Source organism: Ovis canadensis, chromosome 13, assembly GCF_042477335.2.
Source record: "Ovis canadensis isolate MfBH-ARS-UI-01 breed Bighorn chromosome 13, ARS-UI_OviCan_v2, whole genome shotgun sequence".
NCBI classification, from domain to species: Eukaryota; Metazoa; Chordata; class Mammalia; order Artiodactyla; family Bovidae; genus Ovis; species Ovis canadensis.
The window spans coordinates 80,716,212-80,726,715 of record NC_091257.1 but is presented as its reverse complement, the minus strand read 5'-3'; the positions used below and the strand labels follow the sequence as shown (position 1 = coordinate 80,726,715).

At 48.2% G+C, this 10,504-nt stretch overlaps 1 protein-coding gene across 16 annotated transcripts in view; it reads right to left on the bottom strand.

Annotated features, from left to right (window-relative positions):
* Positions 1 to 884: 884 nt before the first annotated feature.
* The window catches only part of EPB41L1 (erythrocyte membrane protein band 4.1 like 1), a 133,420-nt gene continuing 123,800 nt past the window's right edge, over positions 885 to 10,504 (bottom strand). For all 16 annotated transcript variants that reach the window (XM_069548480.1, XM_069548481.1, XM_069548470.1 and 13 more), the window contains 3 exons: positions 10,330 to 10,410; positions 9,905 to 10,021; positions 885 to 4,234 (listed from right to left, as the gene is read on the bottom strand). In XM_069548480.1, the coding sequence (XP_069404581.1) occupies positions 4,226 to 4,234; positions 9,905 to 10,021; positions 10,330 to 10,410 (207 nt within the window). In that variant the 3' untranslated portion in view covers positions 885 to 4,225. The remainder of the gene's footprint in view (positions 4,235 to 9,904; positions 10,022 to 10,329; positions 10,411 to 10,504) is intronic.

The following is a 10,504-nucleotide window of genomic DNA, read 5'->3' as shown; positions in this document are numbered from 1 at the left end:
TAGCCCACAGGACAGGTTTAAATTTTACATGGATGATGGCTTTCAAATTTTAGTATTTTTGCATTTATTTTTATAAAGACCTCCTTTCTTTGGCAAGTGACCCTAGTTTTTCATTTGTGGATATAAGAGTTTCCTTTACAAATAATTCTGTTTTTGTTGTTGTTGTTGAGTCACTTAGTCATGTCTGACTCTTTGTGACTCCACGGACTGCAGCACGCCAGTCTCCCCTGTCCTTCGCTATCTTCCAGAGTTTGCTCAGAGAGTCAATTTAAAGAAAAATGATATCAACATTGGGACAGGTGGCACGTACGGAGACATGGCAACATATGCAAAGTGGATGAGCAAAGGCTGAAGTTGGGGCTTGTTGTGTACGTTATCCATTCGACTCCCAAGGAGGAGCCTCCACACACCAAGCCCTTCTGTGTCCTGGGCCCACCTGCTTACTGTTCTTGCTGCCTAGAATGCACTCACTCAAGTTATTCACCTTACTGGATCTTTCTCTTCATTCAGCTCAAAAAGATGTCCTCAGGGAGGCCATCGCGGGCCACCTTATTTAAAGTGGTCTCCTTCAGTGACCATCCCCTCCGCTGGCGCATTTCCTTCCTGGTGCTGATCACCCTGGCTGGAATCGTCTTTGAGCGCCCGCCTGGTTTGTTGTCAGTTTCTCCACTAGCCTCTGAGCTCCTGGAGGGCAAGGGCTTTGTCTTATTCATTGTTGTTCCCATAAAGCCAAGACCTGGTCCACACTGGGATAGGCAGATATTTGAATTGTGCTGTAGGTTGAATAAAAATGTTCCAGTTGGGATCTCTCCACCCCGGTTTTAGCCTGTCCCACAATGCCAACTTGTACTGGTAGCCAAGGTCAGAGAGAGATGCCAAGGCAGTTTGTGGTTCAGCATCAAACACATTTATTTCACTTTTATTGAGTATACAAGAACAGAGAGCACACGCATAGAGCACGGAGCACTGAGGTGGGGGAGCGCGGGGACGAGAGAGGAGAGTGGGGTGTGAGTAAAAAGGACCAGGACAGCATCGCAGTTGGTTAGGAAGGTGCTTTTTGGAAAAAAAAAAATTTAGAATGATGTTGTTCATGCAATTTCAGGCCAGTCTTGGAATGTGCTTACAGGATTCAAAAACTGAAACAGGTCTTGGCACTTCCTGTACCCTCAGATGGAAAAGATCCCAAGAAGGCAAAATAGGGGAAAACAAAGACTTACAGGCTGGCAGAGTGGACAAAAGCCATGGAGGGCATCTGCTTTTCCTGTTCGTTTTGCAAGTGAGGAAACTGAGGCCCCGAATCGAGGATAAGATGAGCTCAATGGCACGTGGTGAGTTAGAGGCTGAGCCAGGATGGCCACCCAGAACTCCTGACTGCCCTCCAGGACTTCTTCCACTATGCTACATGGTCTCCTGGGTGGAGAGGCGGCACAGAAAGGATGTGAAATGTAAAACGGAAAAGTAGGTTGAAGACAGATAAGAAAAACATCTATATTCCCTATGAAGAGGAGGATGGGAGGGAAACAGCGCCCTAGATTTCAGCTTTGCAGCTCCCCTCCTCCCTGCTGGCAGATGCCTGCCTCTCTGTGGAAGGTCAGAGCATCTGTGGACTGGAGAGCTCCATAAACCCTGGCTGGCCCACAAACCAAGCCTGGTCACTTCTTCCCTGTCCTGAAGCCACACACATAGGGTCTGCAGGCAGGTGCAGAACCCACAACAAATATTCTTCCTCTGAGGTATGTCCAGTGTGCTTAGGACACCTGGTTCCTGCAAAGACAAGGATGTCTGAGCCAGATTCCAGATAGCCCAGAGAGGGCAGAGCCACTCCAGCTCTTGGCCCAGAAGGAGTGGGGGTTCTCAAGCTGAGGAGGACGGGGAGGAAGTTCTGTGGCTTCCGTGTAAGAAGAACCTGACGCACTTCCACTCTCAGGGGGAGTTGGAGGGGGTGTGGCTGGCTGCGCCACCTGAGCCCCAGATGCAGGGCTCTCTCTGCCTCTCCTCATCACATGTTTACCTACAGAGGCAAACACCGTTCTGCCTCAGGTCAGCACCAGTTAAGCAGCGAACCATGTGTCATCAGGGGAACGGATAAGCAAGCCTGGGCATCTGCAGATGTCTGATAATTGGAGAGAAGGCGGAAGTGCTCTCAGAGGGGCTGGAGATGTAAGGCTGGCTCAGGGAGCTTTCCAGGTCCCTCTGATCACCCCTCCCCCAACGCTTTCTCCTTGAGCCTTACAATAGTGCCTGGCACAAGTAAGTACTCGGTAAATATTGCTGAATGAATTTATCGACTGCTTTAGAAGCAAGATGGGGGAAGTGAAATGGGACTGAGAAATTAAAGGGCAAATGCCTTCAGAAGGGGCCTCATTGAGCTCAGGAAAGCAGCTTGTGTCTGGAAAGCCCACGTGTGCCACAGGGCAATGCCAAGCTTTTGATGGGACCTTCTCCAAGGGCTCCTGTGGTCTCCAGGCCACTTCTGGGACTCTTAGGGCCCAGGATCAGAGAGCAAATGTTGACTGAAGGGGAGGTCTCAAAGCCAGGGTCTTATTCGCAGGTGGAGCCCCAGCAACACCTCCAGTCCACCTCGGCTTGTTTCAGGAGCCTCTGGGAGTCCAGTCTTGACCTGTCAGGGCCTGCCCTGTGTTCATTCTCTACCGCGGCTGCTTTGACCCAGGAAGAAGAGAATGATTCAGACAGAATACAGGAGTGGTCAAAAGAAAGAACTGAGCTGGGGACATCAGACAGCCAGGTGGAAGCCACCATCTTCCGTGGCAGCTGGGGGCATCACCTCCCTTGGGATAGGAGTTAGCTGTCACACTGCGGTCAGGGAAAGGCAAGACACGCGGCACAACACAGAGACAACTGAGAACTGCGGCGAGCCTTCCAGGGAGGTAGCGGGACTGAGCTAGGGGATCTGTGCTGCAGGACCCTGAGCACGGCCCAGGTCCCGGCTGCTACTGCCTGGGGGAGAAGGCATCTTGAACCACACCCGGGTCGCTTCCTTCTTGCCAAACCCCTGCCTCTCCATATGGGGACCCCACCCCTCCCCACCAATCAACCAAGTACAAACACCACACACTGTATTTCTACACTGAACTGTCAGCTCCTACTGTGAGCGACCCACAGCCCAAGTCCGGGTCTCCTTGGCTGGGTTGGTTCGGTGAGATCTAGGAACCTTGAGAATACATCAATCACAGTCAGATAATTATAATTTTAAAACGTCAGCTTCATACTTACCGGCACTGTTTATTTTAATATTTGTTTCCTGTTATATGTAATATACATAACTTAAAGCACATCCATACAAATCTCCTACAAGCGGCACCTTCATAATGAGAACCCATAAACATACAATGTCTACTTCACCTCCTGTGGCTTGGTTTCACGTTCTTGCTTTTCTTTTCTTTTTCTCATTTCCAGTGAGAGTCATCTGCAGTGGCCCTCGGCAGGACCAGGACACAGAGGGTGAGGGGCATGGGGTTGGGGAGAGGGAGGAGGGAACCCAGACAGAAAATGACAACAAGACGTGTGAGTGTTGAGGGGGAAAGGAGGCGGAAGAAAAGCAGGTGGATTTTGCAGCCCAGTGTCAAGACCCAAAAAATCAGAATCCAGTGTTCCTCCTCCTCCTTTCCGAATGGGGGATTTTTCTTTCTTGGAAAGCGGTTGACGGGGGCGTGTCTTGCTGCTGCAGCTTCTCTAACTGGCTGCAAAAGTGTTTTCCTTTGCATTGGAGTGGGCAACAGACGCAGGAAAAGAAGAAATGGGATGCTTGTCCACTGAAGGGAACGTGTAGGCCCAGGTGGCATTGTACGTCTACAATCAGCGTGGTCTGGCTTGCCTTGGTTGTTCTGCAGGGCTTCAAAGTGGGGTGGGGAGGGGAGCAAGGGATTACTGTTGTTACAATTTTTGTTTGTTTGGTTTCCTGGAAAATCCCACCAATTCTTCAATTTGTCTGCAAAGGAAACGTAGGCGTTCAGATGTTGGTTGTTGCTGTCGGCCGAATGCTCGGCCAGCCCCGGCAGCAGTGCAAGGACGTGGTGTTTCCTGTATATATATCTATATCTATATATATCTATATATATATGCTTTTCCTTTCCCAGTCTCTTTCAGGGACAGTACGTCACAGCTGGGACGTCAGTGTTGAGTTGGAGAATCCAGGATGAAGGCCCCTTCTTTATGGTTCTCTGGCTTGGGTTGGACCAGAAACGCCAGCATCTTTTCACAGAGGTCAGGATTCCTGAAGCCAGAGGTCGGGGGGTGGTGGGTAGAGAGGAGAGGGGAGATGCAAAGGAAGGAAGAGGACAAGAAGAGTTAGTAACTTTTGTCATTCATCTTTAAATACATGGCTGTTTCCACTCTCTTTACCGTGTGCCCTTGATTATGACTTAGGAAGACAGAGTGACTTATCCAAGCCCACACAGCTGGTAATAAAGTGGCCACTGACAACTGAAGCCATCTTGTTCAGTCACTCAGTCATACTCTTTGCGACCCCATGGACTGCAGGACACCAGGCTTTCCTGTCCTTCACTCTCTCTTGAAGCCACCTGTCTGACTCCAAAGTCCATGCATGTTTGCTGGGCTGTTTCCACGCAGGTAGGATCTTTCACTTTGGCTGAAAATTTTGAAACTTTGTCCTTAGCTTTCCCTGAAAGCTTAAGATCACACTTGTTTCATTTTGTCTTCCTATCTGCTCTCAGATCTAAAAAATATTAGACATGATGGCAGAGGTGGGTTTTTTTTTTTTTTTTGTCTTTCCTTTCTGTTTTCCATGGCCTGTTGTGTCCTGGAGGTTAAACCCCAGAGAGTAGTGTTTAAGTAAAAGAAACTGGAATCTGGATCCCAGCTCAAGTTTGACTCCAAAACTTGAGTGGTTAAAGGGTCTGGGCTCTGAAATCAGACAATCTGAAGTCAAATCCCACTGCGTGGTCTAACTCTTGTCACTTTGGGCGAGTTTCCTAACCTCTTTAGACCTTAGTTGCTTCCTCTGTAAAATGGACAGAAGTTGTAGGGAAGATTCAAGACAAGGATCAGCGTAAGTGCTGAGTAAATACTGGCTGTTCTTATCATTACTACTGCTGTTGTTAACTTAACCACACACTGTTCTGATCTCATTGAGGGCAAGGGCTGTCTCTTACTTATTGCTGTCTTTCCAGAGCCCAACACCATGCCTGACATATAGCAACTACCCAGAACTATTTATCAGGTGGCATGCCATCCCTGTCCTTTACCACTTACATGGGCAAGCGCTAATGGAGTGGTAGATAACTGATCCTTCTTGGCTCATTTGATAGATGGGAAAACTGAGCCCAGAGGGTGCAAAGACTTAGCAAGTTGGTGGCAGAAACAAGACTAGAACCCAAGGCTCCTGCTTTGAAATAGGTCAATCCTGCCTCCCCACTCCCCTTCCCCATTTAATTAGAACTCTGAAAGCAAGAAAGCTCTGGGAAGCTGGGTGGGTGTCACCCTCTTGCTGGCAGTGTTTGTATACAGATCCTGCCTGAAGGAGGTGGGCCAGTGGAGCAAAGACAGTGCCAAAGCCTCACAGCTGGTCTGTGAGCTGCAGGGAGAGAAGACTGTGTAAGGCAGGTGATTTCCACACTCACAGCAAGAACTTCAAGAAGGAAGAACTTCATAAGGAAGTCTGCGGGAGCAGGGACAGAAGGAGGATTCAGGGAGGGGAGAGGCAATGAAGACTGGCAAGATGGATGCCCACACAGAAACAGAAACTCGTGCAGCAGGCTGGTGATAGAAGTTTAAAGTCTGACTTGCTCAGGGCTCTCATCAACCACTCAACAGGACGAAACTATAGGGACAAGGAAGCAAGTTCACATCGCCAAGCCCCTTTGGCATGAGAGACACCTTCGTAAGTCACTGCTATGGACTCGATGTTTGTGTCCCCCCAAAATTCACAGGTTGAGGCCCTAACCCTCAAGAGAATGGTATTCAGAAGCAGGGCCTTTAGGAGGTGCTTATAAACAGGATGCGTGCTTTTCTAAGAAGAGACATGAGAAATATGACTTCTCTGCTTTCCACTGCATGAGGACACAGAGAAGATAGCTGTCTACAAACCAGAAGAGGGCCTTCACCAGGAACCAGAGTGGCTGGCACCTTGACCTTGGAATTCCCAGCCCCCAGAACTGTGAGAAATTAAGCATGTCTTGCTTAAGCCATCCAGTTTTCTGTTCTGTTACAGCAGCCTGTGCAATCTCCAACACTCATAAATGTGGTTTATTACAGCAGCTTCAACGTATAGATTAACTCCATGTTGTAGATGAGGAAACTGAGCCCCAGGTGGTTCCTCTGGATACACTTTCTGTGTCCAAAGCTGGGTGTGTTCTTTCTACTCCATTCTGTTACTTTCTGAGAAGTTTTTCTTACAGTGCTGGCTTCACTTTAAGTTTTCTCATCAATTAATAGAGTACCTGACTTAGAGGATTTCCCTGATGGTCCGGTGGTTAAAAATTTGCCTTCCAATGCAGGGGATGCAGGTTCAATCCCTGGTCGGGGAACTAAGATCCCCCACGATGCAGGGAAACTAAGCTGGTGTGCCATAGTTACTAAGCCTGCATGCCTCAACTAGAGAGAAGCTGAATGTCACAACTAAGACCCAACACAGCCAAAAATAAATAATTTAAAAAAAAAAAAGAGTTTCCTAATTCAGAGAAGACTTCCCCTCAGGAATTAGTGAGTCTGACTATATTAAGAGTCAGAGGTGGTTCCTACTTGGCGACAATTAATGGGATGGAAGGTGGGCAGAAAAGGCAAGGGAGAAACTTCTGTCTCTCCAGGGCAACATAACAAGGTGACCTTTACAGAAGAATCCAGAAGAGAGAGAGGTAGAGAGGGTGTGTGGTGACATGGGGGACAATGGCAACCAAGAAAGAAGCAAAGGGTGGGGGGAGGAGGAGGGAACGAGATGGCAAAGGGAGCACTGTGGTGGGCAGACGCGAAAGACCACACGGGCAGGCAGGACGTGGATGCTGGGGTGAGAGCTGAGAGCACCGAACAGCCAGGGAACACGGAAGGCAGGAGCCCGGGGGGACTGACTGGGATGCTTCTGGGAGAGACGAGGAGGAGTGAGACAGGGAACGGAGGAGGTACAAGAACCTAGGGAAGCAAATAAATAGCGAGAGGATTGGATATAACTACAAGAGGGCTTGTCCTGTCTCCTCATTTTGCAAATGAGCACACTGAGACCCCGATGGTTATGAAGCTAAGTCAGCAGGGTGGATGGAATGGAGTCAGGTCCAGATTCCCAGCACAGAATTCTTTGCATCAGTGGCTCCTACACTTGGCTGCACACAGACTTCCTAAGGACCAAGGTATAAATAAAGATTTCCAGGGGGTTTCCCTGTTGGTCCAGTGGTTAAGACTCTGAGCTTGCAATGCAAATAAGCAGCACATGTTCAATCCCTGGTCAGGGAAGTTACGCATACTGTGCAGCCAAATAAATAAAATAATAAAACTGAAAAAAAAAAAAAAGATTCTCAGGTCCTAACCCAGCACTTCTCAGTCAGACTCTATGACAATAGTTCTGTACTATCTGTGTTCCCAGGGTATACAGCCAGCTCAGCACCAGCTTGGCTAGTGACCTACACTCTACCCGTCTGAGACCTGGGTAACAAAAAGCAACAATAACTGAGCAACTGAGGGGACAAGAGTGACAATTTACATGAAGGTCTGAGGAAGGCAGGCCCTGCCTGTGATCAGCTTACGTGGCTTCTAGACCAGCCCTGTCTGGGCCTTCCCTGGTTGTCCAATGGCTAAGACTCTGCACCCCCAATGCAGGGGGCCTGGGTTCATTCCCTGGTCCGGGAACTAGATCCCACAGGCTGCAACTAAGAGCTCCCATGGCACAACGAACCCGGCATGAATAAATAAATTAAGCACACAAATAGACCAGTACTGTCCAACAGAAATATGAGCCACAGATGGAATTGAAAATTTTTCAGATAATAGATTTTCTAGACAATATTTTCTAAATGCTCTAGAAATTTATGGCTTTCTAAAATTTTCCAGCCATATTAGCAAAACTCTAATGTTTGAATTTACATCAAAAAGAGTAAAAAGAATCAGGTGAAATTAATTTTAATAATGTATTTTACTTAGCCCAATATATCCAAACATTATCACTTAACATGTAATCAATATTAAAATTATTGAACTATTGTATACTCTTTTTCTCCATATATAATCTTCAAACTCCAGCACACATTTTACCCTTAAGGTACATCTCATTTCAGATTAGCCAGTTTCAAGTGTTCAACAGTCACATGTGGCTAGTGGCTCCTACACAGACAGCACAGAAAATTATTTCCATCACTGTAGAAAGTTCTATTGGACAGCATTGGTCTAGATCGGGGTTGGCAACGCTTCAGAGTGGCAGGAAAATACTTCCATGCCTTTTCTTGTGACATGAAGGGGGTGGTAATCAAAGGGTGTAAAAGAAACAGTCTGTGTCTTTCTAGAAAACACTGGTTTCCTTCGTCAAGGAAGAGGATGAAAGGAGACCTGCTACTCGTGGGGGCCTTTGAAATGGATTTATTTTTCAGTGAGGTATAATGTGAAAAGTCAGTCAAGTACACAAATATAAGTGTGGAGCTTAGCACATTTTTATATGTGTCCACATCCATGCAGCCTTCCCAGTTCAAGACACTGACACCTCCAGCATCCTCGAAGGTTCCCTTATGGTTATTCCCTGTCAATGCCACTTCTCAGCAGGAACTAATATTCAGACTTTGAGCATCTTTAGTACGGCCTGTTTTTGAACTTCCTATGAATGGACCCATTTGTAAGTACTTTTTGTGTCTAACATTTCACTCAACTCAATTATTATAGATCTGATAAAATTCAGTAAATTTCTAGAGGGGCCTCACCAGCTTCCCCCAAGTTCAGGGGGGAGACCTGTCTGCTCCAGCACCATTTCCCTCCTGTTATTCACCAAGGCACTGATGGCCCGAGATGAAAGAGTAAGGATTGAGGTCCCCTCAGATTCTGACCCCAGGTGGCCTCAGAAGGGTTTCCAATCTAGCAAGAAAGATGCGATGAAGGACTCTGGGTCCCATATTCCTCCTTGGCATCAAATATACCTTCAATTAAAAAAAAAAATTAGGACTCCCCTGGTGGCACAGTGGATAAGAATCCGCCAGCCAGTGCAGGGGACGCAGGTTCAGTCCCTGGACCAGGAAGATCCCACAGGCCACAGAGCAACTAAGCCCATGAACCACAGCTACTGAAGCCTGTGTGTCTAGAGCCCATGCTCTGCAGCGAGAGAAGACCAAGCACTGCAATGAACAGTAGCCGTCACTCTCCACAACTAGAGGAAGCCCATGCAAAGCAATGAAGACCCAGAGTAGCCTAAATAAATACAATTTTTTTAAAGATAAAAAAATTTTATCTTTTTTCAACATAAAAGATAAAACTATAATTTTATCTTTTTTCAACATTCAACTATTCTTCAACTTATAAAACTTTCCTTCTTGGCGACATCTAGTGGGTGGTGATGGAGACAGAGCCTTGGGGACAGGAATATGACCGTGGGCTGGGTAGGACTTTTTCTGACTTCCAGCTTATAGGCAATGGGCCAGTGAGGTTTTGCTTATCTCTGTCTATCCCACCTTGGTATCCACCCATCCAATCCTCTCTCCTCTTCTCACCACTTCTGGATTTACTTTTCTGGGTCTGGAGCCTAAAATCCCAAAGAAACCAGTCTTCCTTCCCCTCTGTCCTCATATCAAATCTAGGGGAGTGATTTCTTCCTTTTGAACCCCAAATCAGAAAGCCTGGGGGGTGGTGATCAAAGCTGTGCTGGGGACCCAGCCTCTGGGTGGGCCCTCACATGGAAACACCTCTCGGAGGACCCTGTTCTCTCCTCTGTCTCACAGCTACTGAGCCCCACGAGCCTCACCTGTGGCTTCTTGTCCCTCTCCTCCGGGGATGGGTCTGTTTCTCTGTAGACGACGGCTTTGGTTACCAGCATGTCGGGATGCTGCAGTTTGGCCTCCTTGATGGCCAAAGCCAGGGCCTGGAGGAAAAGAAGAGCAGGGTGAGGAGCCAGAGCACACTGAATACCGGTGAGGCCACGGAGACCAGCAAGCCCCTCCAGTGCACAGCGAGGCCCCCACAAGTTCACGGGAGAGGGTGGAGTTCAGGTCTTCTGGCTCCTTCTGCCTCCCATTCAGTGCCCCTTCCTTGGGGGCTTCTCATCTGGACAGAGTCAGCAGGAAGTGGATATCTTCTCTGCTCACACACGCAGGCGTCCACAGGTAACCCAACGCAGGAGGGCCGGCGGCCTGGGCAGTGCCACTGGGACCCACGCTCCCATCCGCATACCTGGTCTTGATCGACATCTTCGTCCCCGGTGATGATGATCCGCTTCTCAATTCTCGTCTCAGAAAACCCTCCTTTCACAGTCTGCAGGGGGAGAGGGAGGCGGGTTCAACCTTGGGTCCGGCTGGGGCAGCAGCCTCAACAGGGGACAGAGCCAAAGCACCCCTCAAGGGCAAGG